Source organism: Geotrypetes seraphini, chromosome 1, assembly GCF_902459505.1.
Source record: "Geotrypetes seraphini chromosome 1, aGeoSer1.1, whole genome shotgun sequence".
Lineage (NCBI taxonomy): Eukaryota > Metazoa > Chordata > Amphibia > Gymnophiona > Dermophiidae > Geotrypetes > Geotrypetes seraphini.
Genome location: NC_047084.1, coordinates 376,604,221 through 376,631,399, shown reverse-complemented (window position 1 = coordinate 376,631,399; position 27,179 = coordinate 376,604,221). Strand labels below are relative to the sequence as shown.

Genomic DNA, 27,179 nt, shown 5'->3' with positions numbered 1-27,179 from the left:
GAGTGAGGGAAAAGTGAACAGTGTACTCGCTAGGAGGATGCTACCACTTCATAGGGCAGGCGTTGTCTTTCTAAGTCGGTGGTTTTTAATCCAGTCCTTGGGATACCTACCAGGAAGGTTTTAAGGATATCCACAATGAATATGAATGAGAGAGATTTGCATGCACTGTCTCTGCTATAGGCACATCTCTCATGCATATTCATTCTGGATATCCTGAAAATCTGACTTGCTGGATGTGTCTTTAGGGAAGTACTACTCAATTTAAATATGCATGTTTCACCATAACTAAGATAAACTAAACTAGTGTTTCTCAAGTTGGTCCTGGAATACCCCCTTGCCAGTCAGCTGTTCAGGATATCCACAATTAGTAGGCCTGAGATTGGGTTGCATACACTGCCTCCATTATATGTAAATTTCTTTCATGCATATTCATTGTGGATATCTTAAAAACCTGGCGAGCACGGATGGAGGTGTGATCCTGAAGCTCCTCACCATCCAGGCAATGAAATAAAGAAAAAATTATTTTTCCTTCAAAATAATAATATAAAAATATATATACGGAAAGCTGAATAAAAGATACAAAACAAAATCCTAAACTGCGGTATTTGAAGAAGGGTATGTGCAGACAGGAGACGGAAAAGCGGAGAGCCGTTTGAGCTGACGGTTACATAGAATTGAATACAGCGCTGAAGTATATGTTTATATTCTGATCAGATATAACAAAGAAGCTGAGGGGAATCGGGAAAGTAGTCTGTGTTTTCGGAGGTTTGGAGAGACTTGAAAGCAGTGCTGAGACGGAGAGACGAACGTAAACTGAAAAAAAAAAAAAAAAAAAAAAAAAAAGCTGAAGGGAGTCGGTAAGCAGAGAGCTGTCAGTGTCGGCGATTTTAAGAGACTATGAGATATATGTTAGATTGAGAAAAAGTAAAGAATGGATATGTTCTGACAAAATATAACTAAAGAAAAAAAAAAAGCCGAATTGCTATATTTAAAGCGGGATTTGTGCTGATGAAAGTCGGGAAGACATAGAACCGTTTGTGCTGGCGGTTTATTGAAGTTTGAATGCAACGCTGAAACCGCGTGGTATATGTGATTGAACAGTTTGGCGAAATAGGAAAAAAGAGGAGAAAAGTTTATATTCTGAACAAATATATACTGAAACAGAAAAAAAGGAAGCTGTTAAAAGTCAGGAAAGTTGAGAACTGTCTGTATTTCAACTGATTCGAGAGACTTTGCAGCAGTACTGATGCTGATGAATGTGAAAGACCAGATTGAGATCTGATCAAATATAACCAAAAAAAAAAAAAAATATAACCTGAATTGCGGCAGTTGAAGTGAGATAAGTGCAGACAAGAAACGGGAAGGCAGAGAACCATTTGTGATTTTGGCGGTTTCATTGAAATTGAATGCAGCGTTGAAACCGCGAAGTACAAGTGAAAGATCAATATTGACTGGAAAAATTATAAAAAAGAAATTTGTGTTCTGACCAGTTATATTGGAAAAAAAAAGATTATTCTTTGATAAAAAAGGGGATTAAAAAAAAAAATTGAGAGAGAGGAGGACTTGCATTTTCTCTTAGAAATTGGGTGCTGAAGCACTGAAGACAAATAAATATCAGCTTACTAATAAAAAACAAATACTGAAATGAATATCAATTTCCTCTGACAAAGCTGCGATTGGGCTTGTGAGAGAGGAGACAGAAAAAAAGGTTCAACGGAACTTTAAAAAACTGAAATAGCAAGATATTGAGGAATTTGAGAGACGCTGAGAAAAAACAGAAGAAAATTGCTTAAAGTTGGTCAAAATAGAAAAAATAACTCTAAAAAAGTGTTGCTCTCCTTAATCAGAGCTGCGATTGGGCTTGTAAGAGGAGAGAAAAAAAAAAAAAAAAAAGAGTTCCCCTACATCATTGAAAAAGTGAAAGTGAGAAAAGAATTTTCAAACTAATATTGGTAAAGGAAAAAGAAAAGAGCTTAAAAAGAAAAATTTCTAATTCAAAGAGATAACAAAATCTTGGAAGAAAAGAGATTAAAAACCTAAGAATACCAAATCTAAAAGATTTAAATACAAGAAATAATAATAACCAAGGAAAAGAGAACAATAACATGGCAAGTACCAGACAAAACAAAAATGAGACAGGTACATCTGCAAAAAGACAGAAACAAGAACAAATAACACCAAGCAAGATACCACTTCCTATCGAAGAATCAGACACATTAAGCAAAGCTGAAGTCATGGAAGAATTAAAACAAATCAAACAAATGCTGAAAGAAACTATTACTAATATGTCTGAAATGAAAGAAGAAATTTTAAATATACATAGACAAATGGAAGTTAACAACAAAAGAACAACTGAACTAGAATCAAAAATGGAAATTATAGAATGTGAATCAAAAAGATGTAAAAACGACAACCTGGAATTAAATAAATTAAAAGATCAACTGGAGGATTACGAGAATAGAGGAAGAAGAAAGAACATCAAACTCTTTGGAATACAAGAAAATTTAGAGGGAAAAAATACTATCCTTTTCCTTGAAAATTTAATTCCAAAAATTCTACAATTAGACTTGAAACAAACAATTGAAATTGAAAGGGCGCATAGAATCCCAATAAAAAATTTAGAAAATAAAAACAGACCAAGACCAATCATTTTCAAAATGTTGAGATACCAACAAGCACTAGAGATACTAAATGCTGCAAAAAAAGATAAAAACTTAAATTATAAAGGATCAAGATTATGGTTTTTACCAGATTTCGCCAAAAACACAGCAACTAAAAGGAAAAGACTACTAGATATGAGACCTCTACTCAAAGAAAAAGGATTTAAATATGGTCTATACTATCCAGCGAAAATGAGAGTGTCATCTGGAGACAAGTCTTTATATTTTGAGGATCCCGAAAAACTAAAAGAGTTTCTTTCTAAACCAGAACCTATGATATATTAACAAAATATATTAAAAAGGTTTTGAAGACTCTATGAAAAATTAGGAAATACAACATATCGAAATATTTGAAGAAATGGAGGAAAACAACACAAAGAAAAGACAATAATAATTATATGAAAGAAAGAACAGAATATATGAAAATTATTAAATAATACACTGCATATAAGTTTAAAATAATTATATGTTGAAATCATAATACTAAGGAAATACAAATTAACATATTGTTAAATGGAAAATGATACATTAATAAAATGTTATGGAAAATGATTAAATAAATATAAAAGATCAATATAGATAGATAGAAGGGAAATTTATTTAAACAATTGAATATTGATTGCCTGGAATGGGGAGAATGTTAGGATTATAGTTCCAATGTGTATCCTTAAGCAGCCAATGTATTGGGTGGGAAAGGGAGGGATAAGAAGAATATTTATTAGAATAATTAAGGGAGATACATTAGGGTTAAATATGTGTGTCATGAAGAAAATTTTTTGGTTATTAAATATGAAAGAGGAGAGGAGGAATAAGATAATGAAAAGTATTAAAATATATAATGTCTTTTAAAATATATTCTATTAATGTCAATGGCCTGAATCACGTAATTAAAAGGGAAAAAATATTAACATATTTAAAAAAACAAAATGCAGATATTTATTGTCTGCAAGAGACCCATCTTAATATGAAGGAATCACAGAAATTATCAGGTGGATGGATAAAAGAATGTTTTTTTGCTCCAGCAGTGGGTAAAAAAGCAGGGGTTGCAATCCTTATAAATAAAAAATGTATGGCCAATATAAAGGTAAAAAATTCAGATCCACATGGAAGATGGATACATATCGATATAGGTATGGGAAATGATACCCTGACGTTATTTAATATATATGCCCCTAATTCGAATCAATCAGAATTTTTCAAAAAGCTACAAAATATGTTATTACCACTGGCTGCCTCTAATTTAGTGGTGGCTGGAGATTTTAATGCTGTAATGGATCCATTATTGGATAAAAAACCAGGTAAAAATATTAAATCTTTAGGTCTAGATAATTTAGTTCGATCATGTGATTTGAAAGATATATGGCGTATTCTTCATTTTAATGATCAGGAGTATTCATTTTGTTCACAGGTTCATAAATCATTTTCAAGAATAGATTATATTTTTGTTTCAACAAATAAAGTGCAACAAGTGAGTAAAGCCTCCATTGATCCTATTATCATTTCGGATCATGCAGGAATATGGATAGAATTACAATTAGATCAATTAGAAAATAATAGACCTCTTTGGAGATTTGATAATGCATTGCTTGTAGATGACAAATTTTTGGAAAATTTTAAAACACAAATTAATGAATTTTTTCAAATAAATTTAGTGGAAGATACATCTATAGAGAATGTATGGGATGCATTTAAAGCAACTATGAGGGGTAATATCATATCATATTCAGCTTTTATTAGGAAACAAATTAAAAAACAACATATAGAATTAGAAAAAGAAATAAAAATATTAGAAGCTAAATTGATAAGCAAATGGGAATATGAAGTTTTGCAAACTCTTTTGAAAGTAAAAGGTAAATATAATGAATTAACTTCAAAAATGATAAGAAAAGATTTGTTTTCCAAACAAACGATGTATTATGGAAATTCTAATAAGGCGGGAAAATTATTAGCAAATTATCTTAAGGCAAAAAAAAGGAGAACTAATATTAATGGAATAAAAGATGATAATGGTATAATAACAAATCAAACAAATATAATATTAAAACAATTTTTAAATTTTTATAAGGATCTATATTCCTCCGAACCTTATTTGGAGAAACAAAAAGATGGAAAAAAATTTTTAGATTTAATAAATGGACCTAAGATTCCTGATCATATAAAACGAAGTTTAGAAGAACCTATATCATTAAAAGAATTAGAAACAGCATTGAGATCTCTTAAAGTTGGATCCGCTCCAGGTGGTGATGGTTACACAGTAGAATTTTATAAAACATTTCAAAATATCCTCTCCCCACATTTATTAAAATTATATCAGACACAACTTATAAAAGGTAATATAAAAGGTACTATGGCTGAATCAATAATAATTGTTTTACCTAAGCCAAATAAAGATCCTACTTTGGTTTCGAACTACAGGCCTATATCTCTGATAAATGTTGATAATAAACTTTTTGCTAAAATTTTGGCTTTGAGATTAGCCAAAGCTCTCCCACATATTATAGATATGCATCAAACGGGTTTCGTTGCTAAAAGACATTCCTCCAATAACTCTAGACTATTATTTCACATGCTAAACTTGTCAAAAAAAATGGATGAACCGGCATTTACAGTTTCATTAGATGCTGAGAAAGCATTTGATAGGGTAGAATGGAATTTTATGTATCAGGCGTTAGAATGGTTTGGTATAGGTTCTGGATTTATACAAATGGTAAAAACATTGTATAGCTTCCCGATTGCAAGATTAAATATTAATAATAAGATATCTGATGGTTTTCAATTGCAGAGGGGAGTTAGACAAGGTTGTCCTTTGTCTCCTTTGTTATTTGATATTGTATTAGAACCCTTATTGTTAGCAATACAGCAAACGAGGGAGATACAAGGAATTCCATATTCAGATATGGAATATAAAATTTCGGCTTATGCTGATGATATTTTGCTTTATTTGAGAAATCCAGAGTCTACCTTATCTTCTTTATTGGAATTAATTGATAAGTTTGGCAAATTTTCAGGTTATAAAATTAATTGGAATAAATCTGAAATTATACCCTTGAATGTTTACTGTGTAAAAGGATTATTTGATATTTTTCCATTCATATGGAAAGAAGAAGGATTTAAATATCTAGGCATTCAAGTTAAAAAAACAATTGAAGATACGGTAAAAGAAAATGAAAAATATGTATTAAAAAAAGTAACGGAGTTATGTGAACAATGGAACCCATTACATATATCTTGGTGGGGGAGAGTTCAAACTATTAAAATGATGATCTTGCCTGTGGTTTGCTACCAAATGAGTATGATACCTATTTATTTTCAGGGGTCCTTTTATAAGAAGCTTAATAGAATTTTAACAAAATTTCTTTGGCTTGGTAAAACACCTAGAATAGCTTTAGTAACCTTACAAAAATCAATTAAGGAGGGAGGGGTAAATTTTCCAAATTTCTATAGGTACCATCAAGCCTATATTCTACGTCAGGGTATGTATTGGATCCTCCCAGAACTTATAGATAATGCACCAGATTGGTTATATTTGGAATGGCGCCTTATGTTTCCCCTAAATTTAGTACATTTACCAAGTATTAATATACCTAAAAGATACAGAGAAAATAAAATAATAATGGATACTTGGAAAACATTGAGATTTATTGATAAATTAACACCCATCCCAATATATAAATCAACTAATCAATCCATATGGATAAACTCCAAGATCAAAGTAGGCGGAACCCAAATCCTTTGGAAGAACTGGATTATTGCAGGAATTAGATCTCTAGATGATATTATTTCAGAAGGTAAACTGCTGGATTTTTCACAATTGCAACATAGATTTGGTCTTAATAAAACACAAAGTTTTAAATGGTTGCAATTGAAGCAGGCCATTCAGGTTGGGTTCCCTGAATGGAAATCATTAAACAATCAATATAGTTTAAAGTTCTTATGCTTTAAAGCAGACTTCCTGGGACATCAAGCCGCATTGTGGTATAAATTAATATCTGGATATTTGAATAAAAAACCAAAAAATGGTCTAAGAGACATTTGGAGCATTGAGATTGGACATCAAATTAATGCATCTCAATGGCCACTGATTTGGTCTTGGAGAATGGGATGTACAGTGTCAGCATCTATGAGACAAACATGGTTCTTTTTATTACATAGAGCTTTTTGGACCCCTACTCGTTTACAAAAACTAGACAGTTCTAAGTCTAATAGATGCTGGCACTGTAATCTAGAACCAGGGACATTAGATCATTTATTATATTACTGTCCTTATATTAAAATATTTTGGAATTCAATTTGGCCACAAATTAATAAATTAATGGAAAATCATATTGCAATATCATATGATACAATTTTATTTGGAACAATGATGAGAAAAAAAAGTCAAATTTCACCAGAAAATAATAAACTTTTATTAATTATGACAGGGGTTGCCATTCAACATATAACTAACAATTGGAAAAATTACAACAACCTAAACTATACATTTTGGTGGAATACAATATGCCATGTTTTTAAAATGGAAAGAACAATATCAATACAAAAAGGGACATATAATAAATTTATAAAAATATGGGGGCCATTGACAAAATACTGTAATGATTAAATAATAGAATACTTTTTCTTCCTTTCTTCTTTTAGAGATCTTCTTATGACACACATATAGGGGGGGGTAAGGAAAACAATTTAGATATAATATATTATAATATATGATACAAAATGTAACAAATGATTAAGGGATAATAGAAGGGTGGGGGGAGGGAAAATGAATAAAATTTATCCAGAATATATTGCATTAGATATAAATATATTATTGAATAATTATCAATTGTATTCTAATATGTTATATACTTTTATAAAATTTGAAAATATTATATTAAAGTGGTGAAGGGATGGGGGGAGGGTGAAGGGGAAAATCAAATTCAGATATACATTGTGATAGATATAAAAGTGATACCATGCATGTATCAAATATATTTTATTATTATGTACACTTTTTATGAAATTTGAAAATAAAAATATAATGAAAAAAAAAAAAAAAAAAAAACCTGGCTGGCAAGGGGATACTCCAGAACCGACTTGAGAAACACTGAACTAACCAATGCACTGTACATTGTTGTAAAACGCTCTAGATAGGTGTGTTTAATCTTGCCTATTCCCAAGCTGTGATTTCTTGTCCAGAGGAACTGTATATAAGTATGCTTCATCTAGTGGGGCCTTTTGGACATGATCTACAGAATAGTAGAAAATATTGACCCTGGTGATGGAAATCATGAGCAGAGGCATAATTTCTGTTGAGTGGGGGGGGGGGTTCTGTGACTAAAATGCTGACAATTTTTTTATAGCTATTTATATTCCACTTCTTCAAAAGAAAATCATCTAGACTCGCATAACAACAAATTAAGGCCCACTTTTAAATGTTTTAATGGTGACTTTGCTCTGAATTAGAGGATACTAGTGTATTTTCCTTTGGTAACTTTGTCTGAACAATTGTAAATGACCATTATAGTTAGGAGGCCTTTTAAGTGGTGCTTTTTGTGTTTTTTAGGACCAAAATGTCTTTGACTCTAAGAAGAAAGTGAAGCTGACCAGTGCAGATGGGGTGGAACACAAGCTATCCAAAAAACAGATCCAAGCTATAGAGTTTAACAAGGCTCTGCTAGCTATGTACACCAACCAGGTGAAGGGGCCTTTCTGTCAGTCCCTCCTTTCCATATTGCAGTGTTGCTGATTTCTCGTGTTTTTAAACTGTGGTTGAAATTGCACTTACTGTAACTTTTGTCTTTTCCTTTATTTAGTTTTCTGAATTTTCTCTACTTGTGTGTGGGGCTTGTTCTTTCCACTACGCCCACGTATCTCCCCCCTCCCCCACCCCCCAATGTTTAGAAATCTGTTGGAAAGCTTTGAGCCTTTGAACTTTTAAAAGGGAGCAAGGTGATAAAACAGCGATTGTGCTGGTGGCATCCTATTATGACCGTTTGTTTTGAAGAATCTGTTTTTTTTACTACCTAGGCAGATCAGTGCCGCAAGTTGTCAGGAACCTTACAGTCTCAGAATCCGGAGCACCTCCTGCCAGTGCTTATCCAGGCTGCTCAGCTGTGCCGTGAAAAGCAGCACTCCAAAGCCATCGAGCTCCTGCAGGTGACTGTTAGCTTATGTATTCTTTAAGTCTATGACATCCACAGATATGTGCCCATATTCAGCATTAGTGCTGTCCAGCAAACCTCTGGCCATAGACAAATGCCTGTTCATCAGAATATGAATTTGGACTCTGACACATGTTTGTTTTGCACTTTGATATTCTTTTTGTGTGTGTGTGTGTAATTGTTTATTTGTAGATAGCAATGCACACAGTGATAGAGCCATACACAAGTAAGTAAAAAGATACACTTACAGCATTTCCCACCAACCAGCGGGAACATCTATAAAATTAGAATACCATTATGACAATACTGCCATGAAAGAAGTTAAACCTCCTCTAAGTCCCTGAAGGCCCTATAACCCCCCCCCACACACACACACCCTCCCCCAGGTAACAACAGATAGACTGTACAAGTGCTGTTTGTCAGAAGGAAATTATATACAGAAAGCTAACAAAATAAACCATTACCTCCAAGATCATGGTATCTTACATATGGCAGGTATCTATAATAGCTACAGAGCTTAAGTCATGTTGGATCCCCAGCCACAAGGCCTTCAACCTCCAAATATCTACCCCAAATATCTAGAAACTTTTGCCATTTATGGGACAGCAGGGAAGACAGTCTATAATGATCACACACCCATCCCAGTCGTTCCCGCATTAGTGTTAGAGTAGGGAGCCCAGGGCCTCTTCAATGTTGGGCCAATACCAATCTAGCTTCTGTGTAGCATTCAGCCCTTCCACCTCTGCACCTAGCAAAGCTATATCTGCAGCTTGCAACAAAGGGGCATGGATGAGCAAACTTACATAATGAAAAACCTGTCCCCAGTAATATTGGACTGATTTGCACTCCCACCATATATGGAAAAATGTCCTCTTAAGTCCACAGCCCCTCCTGCAAGCATCACTAGTTGCCTTGGGCATTTTACCCATAATAGCTAGAGTCAAATGCCAATGAACAAGCAGCTTAAGGGCATTTTCCACCAGAAGGGTGATGACATCTCATAGATATACATTCCCATTCCCTCATAGTGAAAGTCTTGCCCAGATCTCTCTCCCAAGCTTGCATATACAGTATATTATTTTCTGATCCCTATATGCCTGTAATAACTTATACAAGTGTGAAATGCACCCATGCTATACCAATCTCCCCAAACTTTGCACAAAAGCAGAGCTCCGGAAGACAGCAGGTTCTGCGGCTTTAACTCCTAAGTAGGTAATTTCTCACCTGCAAATAGGGAAAAATATCTCCTGAGTCTAAATGATATTGAGTGCTTAAAGGAACAAAATTTTGAATATTATCTCCCTCTAGAAGTTGGCCAAAGTACTGCAGTCCTGATCTCAACCACTTTAAACTTGAACATAGCCTGCCTAGCAAACCTCCCCCCCCCCCCCCGATAAAATGAAAAAGGCTTTTATGCCACTTTTGAAAATAAACATGTAATATTTCGATAGGCAATACTTGAAACTAGTAAAAAAAAAAATTGGGTAGAATCATCATCCTCACAACCTCCATTCTACCCGTCCAGGAGAGATAACTTATCTCACCACTCTAGATCTCTAGTGAGCGAGTTATCAATGGAATGTAATTCAGCTGGAACAATGTATTCCAATCCACCCCCAGTTGGATCCCCAAATATCTGATCGGACCTTTCACCTACCGGAACGGTACCCTTTTTTTAACGCACTGACTTCCGCCTCAGGTGCAGATATATTTAGTATTTTAGTCTTAATCAGATTGACCTTAAAGCCCGATAAGGAGCTGTAATAGTTCATATGATCCTGAAGGGCCAATAGGGAGACTTCCGTACCCATTACGATTGCTATCAAGGAAAGTTTATGTTCTACACCATTAATCCAGAGGCCCCGCAACCTGTCAGACTGACATATCTTCTCCGCTAGAGGCTCAATCACCAAAGCGAACAATAGCGGTGAGAGCAGGCAGCCTTTTCTCATCTCCCTTTTGAGTTCAAACAGAGAAGAGTAGGTCCTATTGATTTTGACACACACCAGCGGGCTATTATAGAGCATTTAGTATCCAAGAAATAAAACGTTCTCCCAACCCCATATAGGGAAGAACTGAAGCCATAAACTTCCAATCCACGCAATCAAATGCTTTTTTCACATCCACCGCCACTGCCACCCAAGGGGAACCTTCACTAAATGAAGTACTAGTCGAAACCCCACAGCCGCCTTCCAACCTCCTAATAAATCCAACCTGATTCAGATGAATAAGGCCAGGCATAAAAGTCAAGTCTATGTGCCAGTATGCAGGCTAAAATCTTGATATCAATTCCCAGAAGAGAAATAGGTCTGTAACTACTAAACTGAGTGATATCTTTGCCCGGTTTTGAAAGGACTGTGATGGCCATCAGCCGCATAAAAAAGGGCATCTGTGCCCCATCTCACAAGGAATTGAATGCTGCCACCAGTGAGCAGAATATTTTTTTTTAAATAAAATAATCCCATGAACACATCTAACCCCAGAGTTTCCCTGATTAAAGATTGTGAATTGCCCTGTGTACTTCTTCTAAGGTCACATCTTGTTCAAGACCCTGTGCTTCAGGCTCAGACACGAAAGCCAAACCTAGGTCTGACAAATACTGCTCAATGTCAGAGTCTGACCCTTGCTGCTCAGGGGTATAAAGTTCTTGATAAAATTCCCTAAAACACCACTGAATACTTTCCTCATCTGTAATGATTTTACCTTGTTTATCCGTAATAGACATGATGTTTGATTGGGTTTGCTGAATTTTTTTAATCGATGAGCTAATAACTTACTAGCTTTGTTGCCCAATTCAAAAATTTAAGGCAAAGATGTTCCAGTTTAAATTTAATATCCTCATCCTCCAGCTTCCCCAATGCAGAGTGGGTTTCTTGAATATGAAGCCTGACCTGATCTTCCCCTTGACCCTCTTATGCTGATCGACCAAATGCGCCAATATTTGCCTCAATTTCTGCTCCTCAAACAGTCTAGATTTTTTCTTAGGGGAAGTGATAGAAATTAACTCCCCCCTAAGGACCACCTTAAGACTTTCCCAGATAGTAGTGGGAGAAAAATGATCTACACTATTGTGTTCTAGAAAATCCAAAATTGGCATTTCTACCTTCCAAACCATTAGGGGGGTCTCTTAATAGACTGTCATTAAGTTCCCAATACCTGTCTCCAGGTTGTGGAGCCCCCCAGCTCGTATCTATTCAGATGGGGGCAATGAGAATGCATGAAAGAAATTTTCATTCACTGCAAAACAGTCATGCATATTCTTTGAGAATATCCTGAAGACCAGATTGGGTTGAGAACCACTACTTAAGTCTCCAGACTTCAATCCCATTTGAAAGAATTAATGGTGCTTTGTTGATAAAGGGTTTCTAAGACTTTTGGTACTTACAGTATCTTTTACAGTTAACTTAAGGGAAAGGGGTATGATGTGCAGAAATATCACTTTGGCTTCCCTCCCCCAATACATGGGTTACCTTCCTTGTGCCCCCCACCCTGACTACTTTTGTCTAGTGATGCCACTGGCCTAGAGCAGCTTTCCATGAGGAGCTTGAGAGAATAATACTTAGTAGTACAAATTTTCTATAGCAGGCAGAGGTCCTGATAGAGAAATCTGTCTTTGCCTTAAAAAAGATATTGCTGCTTTGTAATGAATTATCATATGGTGTTTAATACCCAAACATGTTCACTGGCTGTCACCAGGTCATACACTCCTCCCTCTGTATTGGCTGTGATAGGGGATTAACAGACCCGTGAATACAGAAAAACCGCAAATAACTTTTTCATATGTTATTCGCTGTTTTTTATTAAAAACCATTGTGGACATGGTGAAACCGCAAATAACATGGTGTGAGACCTGGCCTGTTCCAGAAGGTAGAGGCTAAACACAGTGAAGAAAGTGCTGGGAATCAGCGATTTCTCTATACAAGCTGACATAATTTGGGGGGAGGAGGCAGCAAGCTAAAAATAGCAAATAATTGAAACCGCGATTGCTGAAACCGCGAATACGGAGGGAGAAGTGTACTTCCCATCAGCAGGAGAACTTTGGCTATGCATTTGTTTAACTTCCTAGATTGGCTTAGTTTATGTACATGTTGTTATCTCTTCAGGAATTTTCGGAACAGTGTCCTGCTCATGCAGCAGAAATCAAGCTAACCATGGCACAGCTGGAAATTACACAAGGTACTAATAGGACTCCTTGTCAAGTTTTGAAACCACCAAGTGTTGAAAATAAATACCACCTGAAACCAAATAAAGTGTGCTTGACAAGGACGTGCATGCACATTTGTGGGTATGAAATACATACTCCAATAGTCTTAATGTCCTACCCTAACATGTTCTAAAAATAATAATAATAATTTATTGTTTATATACTGCCAAAGCCAAGGTAGTTCGAGGCGGTTTACAATAAAGAAGAGTTGGACATACAGCGAAAAGAACAATGAAGCCTTTGAGTGCAATATAATACAATGTAATATAGAAGAGCTGGACATACAGCGAGGAAAAAACAAGAGACACAAAGTCTTTGAGAACATGACTGTACATAGTACGGTAACATTGTAGGGATGGGTTTACAATAAGAGTAAGTCAAAAGGAAGAGAAGGTGTGGGGTAAGCAGTGAAGGCTTTGGGAATTCTTGGTCATTAGGAAGTAGATCGAGGCGATTTGCAAAGAACGGAATGTTATACAGTGTGGGATAAGCAGTGAAGACTTTAGGAATTCTTGGTCACAAATCGGTTGAACAGTTTGGTTTTGATTAGTTTTCTGAAGTTGAGGTAGGGTGAGGAGTGCATGATGGTGCTGCTTAGCCAGTCGTTCTGTAGACTTGCTTGGAAGGCAAGCGTTCTGTCAAGGAATCTTTTATATCGGTAGGTTTTTATTGTAGGGTGGCTGAACATGCGTATTCTGCGTGTGGGCCTGGTGGAGCAGTCTAGTTTGAAATGGGAGACCGGTACAGAGGGGCCAGACCGAGAGTGGATTTGAAACAGGCATGCGAATTTGAACAATACTCTTGCCTCCAGGGGCAACCAGTGGAGTTTTTGGTAGTAGGGGGTTATGTGGTATAGATAGAAAACCAAGCACACATGTTATTGGAGACATGCAAACACTCACACAGCAATCTCATAAACTGCCTTGGAAAAATGCCTATGCTGTAGGATAATACTTTGTGCTCATCTACAAAATGTCTTAGTTTAAATTTCTTTATTCAGTTTTGCATATTACAACAAGTGTATCAGAAAAATTCATATGATCTTATAAATACACACTTGATTTTCCTTCATGTAACACTTTAAATACAACATATCATTCTTATATTCATATTTTATAATAATTTAAATATTATGTAATACATTTAATATGTATGACAATTGCAATTAAATAAAAAAAACCCAATCCCTCCCTGCCTGTTTCAGAAAATCTAACCTAATACATCAAAAATATTAATTAATTCAATCTACAAAATGTCTTATTACAAAAACTTTTTAGCTAAGCTCATATTTCTACTACTACCTTTTTAAAAGAAATTGTGTGTTGCAGTCTTGGCTGGGTTTTCATCCTCTATGCACTCTGCCTCTGGTAACAAAAGTTTGTCAGCATCATCGAGAATGATATCAACAAGCCCAAGACACAAGCCATGTGAGCCTGTAGTGCTTCATGTTTTCACATTCTTTTGCACTAAATTTCAGAAGGTGTCATAGGCCATTTTCATAGTTTTTTTCCTTAGGGCAAAGGAAACTTAGAGATCCTTTTACTAACGTGCTCTAACAGATTTAGTGAATGCTAAGAAGCCTATTTTATATCTATGGGCTGCTTAGCATTTAGCATGTGCCAGATCCATTAGCACACCTTACTAAAAGGACCCCTTAGGCTCCTTGAATCCAAGGGGAGGAAGAAGAGAACAAAGATATGTGGTAAAATTTTGTTAATATGATTTGAGCTGTTGAAAATTTCAGATCTCAGTTCTTTTTTATTTTTCTCTTTGTTTTTTAGGTAAAGTAAGTAAAGCCTGTATGATTCTGAGGAGTATAAAAGAACTGGAACATAAGCTGGGCATGGTGAGTTAGGTTACAGTACAGGTTCTGGAAATGCCTTACACTGGACATGAAGCAGCATATTTTGCCATGTAGGAATACTGTTCTACATAAGTAAAGGCCCTTGATGTCTCATGGTCATTTTTCAGTGGTTCACCACACCAAGGTTCCATCTGGGTATGGTTTGACCACAGAGAGGCTTGAATTTAGGACACTGTTGAAAGCTTTTTCCCATTGTGTGCCTGATGAATTGAAATGCTTAACTCTGATACTTTTCTGAAGATTTAAAGACTGTTGCCAGAGAATGTGGCAAAAGCAGTTAGCTCTACAAGGTTTAAAAAAAGGTTTGTTTGGGGTTTTTTTTTTTACAAATTCCTAAAAGAAAAGTCCATAGTCTATTATTGAGATGGACTTGGAAGAATCCAGTGCTTATTCCTGGGATAAGCAGTATAAAACCTGTTTTACTCTTGGTATCTTGCCTGGTTCTTGGTCCTGGATTGGCCACTGTTGGAAACAGGATACTGAGCTTGATGGACCTTCAGTCTGTCCCAGTATGGCAATGCTTATATTCATATATTCTAAGGCAGGGGTGTCCAACCTTTTGGCTTCCCTGGGCCACATTGGCCGAAAAAATTTTTTTCTGGGGCCGCACAAACACTAACATAGCTGATGAGCCAAAAAAAGGTTGAGCAGGTCCCAAATTTGCAATCGCTAATATAGAAGATGTACGTATCTAATAATAAACCTTCATTAAAGGGGCACTGTGGAGAGGAACCCAAAAAAAGCAGTAATACTTACCCTAACTGAGTGATCCTCCAAGTACATCGCTGACAGTGGGAGCAGCCACAGGTTTCCGCATCCTCTTTCTGATGAGCAGGGATGCGTGCTCCTGGTTCTCCCATTCACTTCTATTACAGCTACGGTGAGCCTCTTCAGAGGTGAGCCTCATCAGAGTGGGGATGCTGAATCAGCTGTCAGCAGTGCATGTGGAGGATCGTTTAATCAGGGTAAATATTACTGCTTTTTTGGGTCTCCCACTCTGAGCTTAAGCTCTCTCAAAATGAATATCTCCCCTGCTATAGTTAGTAGGGAGCCTCACCAACTGACAGCCAACTCCTCCCTCTCCAACTTCCCAAGTTCTGCAACTGGCAGCAGTATTGCAGAGCTGCTGCCTTCCCTCCTCCCTGCCCCCCCCCCCTTGGCTTTCATGCATGCATGAAAGCAGGGGCAGCTTGAGGATATTGCCATTGGCTGCAAAGCTTAGATATTTCGAGTTGCCAGAAAGGGAGGAAGATGTCTTCAGTTGGCAGGGCTTGGGAATCCCCACTAGCTCATGTATTTATAAATTGCACTTAGGCAGGGAGAAACTTTGGTGCCCATCCAGTCCCTCCCCCAAATCAGCTGTATATGACTACGCCACTGAATACAAAAATAATTGTGATACACATATCCCAAAGCTAACATACTCCAGTTAATAAATTCAAAATAAAACAATTTTTTCTACCTTGTTGTCTGGATGTTTTGTTGTTCCATCATCTTGGTCTCAGTTTCTCTTTCTGCTTTTTCTCTATCTTCAACTAATTCTCTTTCCAGTGTCTGCTGTCTCATTTTTTTCTCCTTTTCTCGTTCCATTTCCTTCTTATGCCTGTCTCCAACGTATTGATTTTTCCTTTTCAGCTTTCTTAACTTTTTCTTTTCTGCCTCTGACTACTCAAATCTTGCCTTCTTTCTCACCCTTCTTCTTTTTAAATGTTCAACTACCTTTCATTTCTCCATCTTCTCTGTCTCTAGCTCTCCCATTCCTCATCTCACTCCTTTCCCAGCCTCCTATTCCCTTCTATCTACTCCCCATTACCACATTTCTACCACTGTATTCACTGCTCTCTCACTCATCTTGTCATCTCCATTTTGACCTCATCCACATGGCTCACCACTTTCAGAATCCCCCTTCCTCTCTCCACTGGTCAGGCTATAACTCCTTGTACCTTTCTTTCCATCCCCTAGCATCATCTTATCCCAGCTCTCTTCCCTCCTGCCCTTCCATGGTTCCATCTCTCCTCCTCTATCTCCATAGTCCAACATTTTGCTCCCTTTTAACTGATCATAGCAGTTGAAGACTAAAAAATTTCTTCAACGCTGATGAAATTAGATCACAATATATTAAATGTTTAAAAATTTTCCCTCTAAAAATAACTGCTTTCTCTGTATAGAGTTACAGTGGATGATTGCCTATGGCATAACTATAGTGTACTTAGCTGCAATAGTAAACCTAGTATTACATGTGTACAGTCGACTCCACCTAAGTGCATGTTAGTTAAGTGCACACTTCGGTTATCCGCAGCCTACCACCATGGTCCCGTTTTTTTAACATTAAAGTCAATGAACGTAAACTCCGGATATTTGCAATTCTGTTAAGAAAGAATATATAGATGATTGTCGTAAGATATTATTTTCATGTGGTATATATTAGTTGTATATGAATTTGGGAGGGGGTGGGGGGTTAAATATTCTTGGTGTATGATATTGAAAATTTTTCAAGTGATGTTGTATTATATTTGGTTGATATTTACTGTACACTTGATGTAAGTTTAAAAATGAATAAAGAAATTAAAAAAAAAAAAGAAAGAATCCGCTTATGTATACTGATGTCGTAGGTCCCACTTGTATTCTTTCACATAAAGTTCACTGGTTAAAAGCAATCACGTAGATGGCCATGTGTTCGAACTTTCAGAACTGCACTGTGGCGTCGCGTGGACAAAAATCATTGTCTTTGGCTGAACGTGTCCACCATGCTGATGTCAGACGCCACTTTGGCATAACTATAGTGTACTTAGCTGCAATAGTAAACTAAGTATTATATATATATATACATAGGAAGATTGATTTGGTATATATGTATTCATATAAGTAGGATGATAGATATGCCAGTAACATAAGTAGGATGATTGTGTATGGCATAACTTTGCTGGTATTAATAACTCTGTATTGTAACACTGCTACAGAGCTCCATGTATTTCTGTTTAGAGCTCATGAATTGTAACACCTCGCAGAAGCTCTTTGTAACTCTGTATTGTAACATTTCTACAGAAGCTCATATATTGTAACACCCTTACAGAATCTCATGTAAACCACTCTGAATTGACTCCCCATTAGCGCTGCCTGATTTACGATTCTAATCTAATCACCGATTCACTTCGGGTGAATCGATTCAAAAATCAGCCTCAACGATTTGGGGTCCAACCCTCCTCTCCATGCCTTCAGTCTCCTAAAGCAGGAGCAGCAGCGCTGCCTCTTGCTGGCCTGCCACTACTGCTTCTGCTTTAGGGGACGAGGGTGGAGGGTCAATCGGGAAGTGCTGGTGTCCTCCGGCTTCCCCCCGGCCTCCCACTCTTACCTTTTCTTTATTACTGCAGCAGAGCAGCTTGCAGATTGCCAGTGCCATCATCTTCAGGAGCACATTCAATCTACCGCGATCCTGCCCATGACATCAGAGGAGGGGCAGGACTGCGGCAGAGTTATAATGCTCCTGAAGACGATGGCAAACTGCAAGGATGGCTGAAACACTGGCGATCCTCTCTGCAGGCTGCTATAATTAAGAAAAGGTAAGAGCGGGAGGCCAGGGGGGAACATGCAGGCCTTCAGGTGGGGGGGGAGGTGAAGGCCAGGCCTTCAGGGGGGAGCAGGCCTTCGGGGGGGACAGGCCTTCGGGGAAGGAGGGCCCTGGTGTAGAAGTACACGGAGGGAGGGAGGGAAGGGAGGGTTCAAAGAAACGTGCATATGCCGGACTGGGGGGGGAGAAATAATGGGCCTAAAAATGGAGGAGAAGGAGAGAGATGGTGGACAATGGGATTTAGGGAAGGAAGGAACAGAAAGGGAGAGAAGTTGGACACAAGGGATGGTGTAGAAGGGGGAGGATAGAGATACTGGGTAGGAGGGTATTTGGGAAGAGAATGGGAGAGATGGTGAACCCTGAGGCAGTGGGGAAGGAGGGAGAGATGGTGAACCCTGAGCCAGTGGGGAAGGAGGGAGAGATGCTGGATGAAAGGGTAGTTAAGAAAAGGGGAGATGGTGGATCTGGGAATGGTGGGGTCCTTCGCTGCAACTACGGGGATGGAGATGAAAAAAAAGAAATATGCCAGACCTCCGGGGGAGGGAAGGGAAATGAAAGGGGAGGACAGAGATGGAAGATGGATGGTTAACACAGAGAAAGAAGAAAACGACAAATGGGAAGGAGACCCTGGCAAGCGAGTTATCAAAAGACAACCAGAGCCTGGGACCAACATGATTTGAATAATGACCAGACAATAAACAGTAGAAAAAATAATTTTATTTTCTGTTTTGTGATTACAATATGTCAGATTTGAAATGTGTATCCTTCCAGAGTTGGTGTTAGACAGCAGGCGTGAACTAGGACCTAAAAGAGAGGAAAAGTCTTTTTTGTTTGTTTACACCACAGAGCCAGTGTGGGTAGGAGAGGGCAAAGGGGGTGAAGAGGCTATAAAATAAACCCACCAGGATGTTTGAAAAAAACACCCAATTGGGCAGGAAAATCAAAGCAAAAATAGATTCAATAAAAGCTGAATTAAATAAAAAAAATTTTTTTTCTGAATTGGGCAGCACTACTCCCCAGTCATTAGTAGCGATATAGAAACTCTCGATAAACATATTCAACTGTCATGTTTCCACTTAGCTTTTTATATATTTAAAGTTCAATAAGTGCACAGTTGTCAGAACATGCTTAAAATTTCCCTGCATTAAGGAGAGAGCCAGTTTGTGAGCATTTTCTTACCTGTTGCAGGTGTCAGCACTGGTGACTATGTACAGTCATGAGGAAGACATTGACAGTGCCATTGAGGTCTTCACACAAGCTATCCAGTGGTACCAAGAACACCAGGCAAGTCAGCAGTTCCTGACCCTGCTGCCCTTTGGGTGCACACACTGGGCAGCTGCACAAGGGCATCAGCTTGCCAGTACTCTTCTCCTGTGCCAATTTCCTGATGCATACATTTTCAAACTGCAACTAGTCTAATGCCTGATAACTGTTTAGTGGGTGGAAGCGGGTGTAGAACACTGTGCCTTTCTTCACTTTTTATTTCCACGTCAACCACTTTGATATCTTGGCAAGGAAGTAAATCACGAAAACTTAATGAAGAGTTCTAAATACTGCAGACACTTTTTCAGTGCAGGCTTTCACCTGCGAGTCTGCAATCAGTTTTCAAAGGTTATATAGGTAGCACATAGGTTACGCATGTAAAACAGATGCAGGGATTCAGAAATGAAGTTATGGTGCCTACTTTTCAGGAGATGGGCTGGATCTGCCAGACCCGCGAGGGGGGAGGGATGAAGCCCACGAGCTGTGGTCATACAGGGGTCCCAGTGGGATCAAAGCCTTTTACCGTTCTTGTGGATTGGTGAAAGGTTTTGTTCCCGCACCTGCGGTAACTATATCAAATTTTTATCCGTTCCTGTGGTTTTCTTATGGTTGTTACATGTTGACCGCAGGAAACGGCTACCATGTCAATCTATATCTGCAATGATTCAGGAGTAGAACAAAGAGCAGATCAAATGAGTATATGGAGCAAAAAGAAAGTTAATGTAACATGTGGTTGAAGGAATATTGCAGTAGGACTACTGCTGCTGAATTTTTGTACCAGTGAGAAGTGTATATTCTTTGTGTTTAAATACTCTGGATTGTTTGGTAAGCTGTTACACTAGAGCAGGGGTAGGCAATTCCAGTCCTCGAGCGCCACAGGCAGGTCAGGTTTTCAGGATATCCACAATAAATATGCATGAGATAGATTTGCATCTCAAGGAAAACAGTGCATGCAAATCCATCTCATATATATTCATTATGGATATCCTGAAAATCTGACCTGCCTGTGGCTCTCAAGGACCGGAATTGTCTACGCCTGCACTAGAGAGAAGCTTGCTGTCAGTTTTTCCTCTCTAGTTTTCCCTCTGATGCAGCCCTCGGACAAAAACGTGTCTATGTTAGGTACATGTTACTTTAAATTTCTTTTTGCTCCATATACTTATTTGGTCTGCTCTTTGTTCTACTGGATGAGGGGAATCTGAGGGATCCCTGCCAACATGGATTCACTAGGGGCAGGTCATGCCAGTCCAATCTTATCAGCTTCTTTGACTGGGTGACAGGAAAGCTGGACTTGGGAGAGTCTCTGGACATAGTGTACTTGGATTTCAGTAAGGCTTTTGACAGTGTTCCACACCGTAGACCACAGGTGTCAAAGTCGGTCCTCGAGGGCCAGAATCCAGTCGGGTTTTCAGGATTTCCCCAATGAATCTGCATGAGATCTATTTGCATGCACTGCTTTCAATGCATATTCATTGGGGAAATCCAGAAAACCCGACTGGATTCCGGCCCTCAAGGAGGGACTTTGGCACCCCTGCCGTAGACTATTAAACAAGATGAAATCAATGGGGTTAGGTGAGAAACTAACTGCATGGGTCAAGGAGTGGCTGAGTGGAAGACTTCAGAGAGTGGTTGTCAATGGCACCCTCTCTGAGACATCGGAAGTGACTAGCGGAGTGCCGCAGGGCTCAGTCCTGGGACCATCCCTTTTCAACATATTCATAAGGGACTTGACCCGAGGGCTTCAGGGTAAAGTAGCACTGTTTGCCGATGACGCCAAACTGTGTAATATAGTAGGTGAAAGCAATCTCAAGGACGACGTGGCAGCTGGGCTTCAAAGCTAAGAAGTGTAAGGTCATGCATCTCGGTAGCAGAAATCCATGCAGAACATACACCTTGAATGGAGAAACACTAGCTAGGACTTCAGAAGAACGGGACTTGGGAGTGATCATCAGCGCAGACATGAAGGCTGCCAAACAAGTAGAGAAGGCCTCATCCAAGGCAAGGCAAATGATGGGATGTATCAATAGAAGCTTCGTCAGCCGCAAACCTGAAGTCATAATGCCACTCTACAGAACCATGGTGAGACCTCATCTGGAATACTATGTGCAGTTCTGGAGGCCACATTACCGGAAAGATGTGCTTCGAGCTGAGTCGGTCCAGCGGAGGGCCACTAGAATGGTCGCCGGACTCAAGGGTCTCTCATACGAAGAAAGACTGGGCAAACTGCAGCTCTATACCCTAGAGGAGCGCAGGGAAAGGGGTGACATGATTGAGACATTCAAGTACGTCACAGGTCGTGTAGAGGTGGAAAACGATATATTCTTTCCCAAGGGACCCTTGATCACAAGGGGACACCCGCTCAAACTCAGAGGAGGGAAATTTAGTGGTGACATCAGGAAGTATTTCTTCATAGAAAGGGTGGTAGATCACTGGAACAAACTTCCGGTGCAGGTGATCAAGGCCACCAGTGTGCTCGACTTTAAGAATAAATGGGACATCCAGTGGGATCCCTACGACGGTCGAGTTAAAGAACTAGGTCATTAGTACTCAGACTTAATAGGGTGGGTAAATGGAGTGGGCAGACTTGATGGGCTGTAGCCCTTTTCTGCCGTCATCTTTCTATGTTTCTACCTCTTTATCTGTGGAGCAGACAGGACACATTATTCGCAGTTCTCTTCAGTTGCATGTTAAGTGGTACCTTCCCTTTTGGGTATGCTTATTTTTTGTTATTACTCGTACTTTGCCGCCTTTTAGTTTCTTTTTCAAATTCTTCCTTCTGGTACTATTTGAGTTTTGCTGCATTTTTCAAGTTTCCTATATTTTTTGTTGTGCTAAACCTCTTTTTCAGCCGAAGCCTCGTCCTCAGTTTGAGCATGCCCCTTTTTCACCAAATGTCTAGTGGTAATAGCAGTGTCTCTACACAGGCTGGGAGAGTGTGTGCTTTTCTATCTGGACCACTGGCTAGTCAACAGCACGAATCTGGAGGGAGCATGAACAGAACTATTCTGATGTTGGAGCTACTAGAGTTTGTCATAAATTGCCCCAAGTACCACCTAGGTCCAATACAAAGATTGGAGTATGTTGGAGCCCTACTGGACACCTTAAGAGCTCAGGCTTATCTGCCCCTAGCAAGGGCAGACACTTTAGTGACTCTGGCCTCTGCAGGCTTGCAGCTCTCAGCAGGTCATATCTCGGCCCATGTTAAGACTGATGGGTCCACGTGATCTTGACAGTGCATGTCGCACCCCTTGCAAGGCTCCATTTGAGAGAAGCCCAGTGGACCCTAGTTTCTTAGTGGTCTCAAGCCACAGGGAACCTAGCAAATATCATCCTCATTTCCCCAGAGCTGAATCAGTCTCTTTTCTAGTGAACCGTTCGATCTAATGTGACCATGGGACTTCAATTCCAAATTCCAATTCCTCAGAAGGAGTTAATGATGGATGCATCCAACTTGGGATGTGGAACCTCTGTAGATGGGTTTCACACCCAAGGGAGATGGTTGGCTCAAGAAATAGACCCTCATTTCAGCCTCCTGGAACTCAGGATTATATGGAACACTCTAAAGGCTTTTGGAGATCGGTTGCACAACCAAATTATTCTCATGCAAGTGGACAATCAAGTTGCACTGTTTGTTTTATTAAACAAGCAGGGAGGTGCAGGCAATAGGGATGTGGCAGTGGGCTGTCCTTCATGAGATGGTCTTTCAAGCCACATATCTTGCAGGCAAGGACAACAACCTGGCAGACAGACTGAGCAGGGTTCTGCAACCTCGTGTGTGGTCATTCAACATGGGAATTACCTGCAAGATCTTCTGAAATCACTTTCCACTCCCTTGGTGGAATTTTGCCACTTACCTGAACAAGGTATCCCAGTTCTGTTTCAGTCTCAGATCACATGGCAGACTAGCATCGGATTCCTTTCTCCTACGTTGTGAGGTAGATCTTCTATATGCATATCCTCCGATTCCTTCCATAGAGAAGGCTTTGCTGAAACTCAAGCAAGATCAGGGGACCATGATCCTAATGGCTCCTTATTGGCCAAGACAGATTTGGTTCCCTGTTCTTCTGTAATTGTCTTCTGAAGAACTATGGAGGTTGGCCTGTTTTCTGACCTTCATAACGTAGAACTCTGGAATTCATTGCCATAGAATGTGGTGAAATCAGTTAGCTTAGCAGGGTTTAAAAAAGGTTTGGATAATTTCCTAAAAGAGAAGGTCATAGGCCATTATTGAAATGGCTTGAGGAGAGTGTTTAGGGGGTGTGGCTTGGAAGCACATGCGAATGGTCGGGTAAACGATAAGCTCCATGCTGACAGACTTTGTAAAGTTAAATAAGTTGTTTCTCACTGTTTGTATTTTATACTTTGCTGCTGTGTGTGCTTACAGGGGTGGGATATGGCTGGGATGTCCCACTCTTCTTTAATTGTTCGCTTCATATCTGGTTCTTACTGCTCTGTGCTCTATATATGCCATGACTTTATTGAATGTGAAATCACTAAATGTGGCTGGGATCCACTCCCCTATTCAACGTACAAAATTATTAGCCTATCTTAAAAGGGAACACACAGACATTGCCTACTTGCAGGAGACCCATTTGACTCCTCTTGAACATGATAAGCTCCGCAGGGAGTGGGTGGGACAGGTGTGCTATGCTTCTTATACAGCTAGGAAATGTGGGGTGGCTATCCTTATACACAAAAACATACCCTTTCATATTCATAGCCAAATTGCTGATCCTAATGGACGGTATATTATACTAGTTGGGGAACTATGGGGCAAACCTTTAGTATTGTATAATATCTATGCTCCTAACCTTTATACCCACGCATTTTTTGCGTCCTTGGTGGGCCACCTGGCTCCACATTTGCCCCAACCGATCATTTTGGGTGGCGATTTCAATTTTGTAGCTCACCCCTAATGGGATCATAAACCCGCTAAACCGGTACCGAAGGGACACTTCACAAAAGGGGTGCACTTTCTCATGAAGGAATTGGGTCTGCTGGACTCATGGCGTACTCTGCATCCGGATGAGCACGATTTTTCCTTTTATTCCCACCCTCACTCAACTTACTCTCGCATTGATTACATCCTTATTTCTGCTTCTTTCTTCCCCTACCTAATGGATGCCCACATCTCTGTGCCTCTAGTTTCTGACCATGCTCTCTTGGGCCTTGCCTTACAGTTTGGCTCTCAAGCAGCGGGTTGTGTTTGGCATATCTCACCACACCTCTTTAAAGATGCTTCGTTTCGTGAGTTCTTTCAGAAGAAATGGGATGATTTTGTTCACACCAATTCAGTGGAGGACGCGGGCCCAGTTATTTATTGGGAAGCCGCTAAGGCGGTCATGCGGGGGCACATTTTGGCTTATTCTGCCTCCTTGAAAAAGCGACGAGATGGGGAACTTCTTTCTTTGTCCAGAACCTTGCTGCTTAAAGGACTCTTCATATTTCTTGCCTTGATGATACTACCAGACAGGCCATGAGTATTCTTAAATCTAAAATTAACCTTCTCTTAGATAACGAGCTAGCCGTAATATCTACTGCTATAAATACAAACTACATCGTTGGGGTGATAAAACGGGGCAGTTATTGGCCAATTTGGTGCGATCTCATAAAGCGCGGCACACTATAACTGCTATTAAAGACAAACAGGGAGTAACCCATATTATTCATCAGGCTATTACACAACAATTTGTGCAATTTTATTCTGACCTTTATGCCGTTCAACCTTATGATGTGGCCGCTAGCAACAAGTTCTTTCAGGGAATCTCTCTCCCTACGCTGAATGATGACCAATGTGCTGCTCCTAATGGCCCCATTACAGGTGAGGAGCTGCAGGTGGCCATCAAAAAACTTAAGCTAGCCAAGACGCCAGGACCTGATGGTCTTGGCCCCGAGTTTTATAAACTTTTGGATCATTCAGCTTTATTCTCTTTACAGAACTACTTTATGGGTCTCCGCACTACTACTCCCCCAGGGGATTCTCATATCATCATTCTTCCCAAGCCTGGGCGACGGCTTGATGCCCTGGGGTCTTACAGGCCTATATCACTTCTCAATCAGGATATCAAAATTTTGGCTAGTATTCTTGCGGCGCGACTTAACAACTTTCTGCCTTCTCTCATTCATGAAGACCAGGTGGGCTTTGTACCGAGTAGGAATGCCTCCATGAATCTTTTGAAGGTCCTCGCGGTGCTGCAGTCCTCCCATGTCCTCACCGATAGAGCGCTCATTACCAGCTTGGATGTCGAGAAGGCGTTTGACATGATCTCCTGGACCCACCTCTTCGGGATCCTTGATCGTTTCGGCATCTGAGGCGACTTCATTGACTGGCTGTTAGCGTTGTATCATAATCCTCACTCCCAGTTATTGGTGAATGGTGGAGTGTTGTATCCCTTCCCTCTTGGGAAGGGGCACACGGCAAGGTTGTCCCCTTTCGCCGCTTCTCTTTCTTCTATCCTTAGAGCCTTTGGCCGCCCAGATCCGTCAGGACACCCAGTTAGAGGGACTTGGGTGGGCAGCCGGGTGTTCCGCGTTAGCATGTTCGCTGATGATATGCTCTTATATGTTAATCATGCTGACCGGACCATGCCCGCCTTAATGTCGATCATTCGATCTTATGGCGTTTTTTCAGGCCTCAAAATTAACTTCGAGAAGATGGAGGCTTTTTTGTTAGGAACCTCAGCTGTGGAACCTTGGTTTCAGGGATTGGGCGTCGGCATAGCATCTGGGAAGTTGAAATATTTAGGCATCATGTTTTATCGAGACCCCCGTAAGCTGTACGACGCAAACATCACTGCTACTATTGGACAGATTAAAGTTCTTTGTCTCAAATGGCATTCGCTCCCCTTTCCTTGCTGGGTCAAGTGGCATTGGTAAAAATGGTGTTATTTCCGAAACTGCTATATCCGTTGCAAACAATTCCCGTCTGGATCTCACATATGGACGAGCAGTCTTACCAATCTATTGTCCGCTCTTTTGTCTGGAGGGGGAAGGTGGCCCGCATCAATGCTCTTAAATTGTCCCAGAGTAGAGACAGGGGGGGGGGGTTTTAGGCTTACCTGCTCTTCATGTCTACAATGTGGCAGTGCTTCTCCGCTGGATCCATGAACAACTGGTATCTTCGCGTCGTTATTCCCCTGCAGCCTTACTTGAGGACTGTTGCTCACCCTGGTCTTTTTCATCTTATATTCACGGGGCGGGGGCAGAGGGCTTTGTACTCCTTCTCTCCCATTCCTCCTTCCTTTTCGTAGAGCATGGCGTTGGTGGCGGATGCAACAGGGCAAGTTGCCTACTGTTTCTCCTTTTCTTTCTCTTATTCGCAACCCTGTTTTTGTTCCCAGAGTGGGGGGCCTGGCGGGTCTGAGAAGACGCACAGAGTGCGATACGATCTTGGGTGCTGTACTGGCTTTGGGGGAAGGAGTGTTTCCTTCTTTCGCTCAAATGCAGACATCGTGGTCTTTACCCCATGCCCATATTTACA

General features: G+C 39.7%; 1 protein-coding gene across 1 annotated transcript in view; it reads left to right on the top strand.

Moving 5' to 3' along the window:
• SRP72 (signal recognition particle 72) overlaps positions 1 to 27,179 on the top strand; it is a 126,233-nt gene that overhangs the window by 61,069 nt on the left and 37,985 nt on the right. The window contains exons 9-13 of the mRNA XM_033915692.1: positions 8,203 to 8,334; positions 8,667 to 8,795; positions 12,904 to 12,976; positions 14,786 to 14,850; positions 19,625 to 19,720. Of these exons, the coding sequence (XP_033771583.1) occupies positions 8,203 to 8,334; positions 8,667 to 8,795; positions 12,904 to 12,976; positions 14,786 to 14,850; positions 19,625 to 19,720 (495 nt within the window). The remainder of the gene's footprint in view (positions 1 to 8,202; positions 8,335 to 8,666; positions 8,796 to 12,903; positions 12,977 to 14,785; positions 14,851 to 19,624; positions 19,721 to 27,179) is intronic.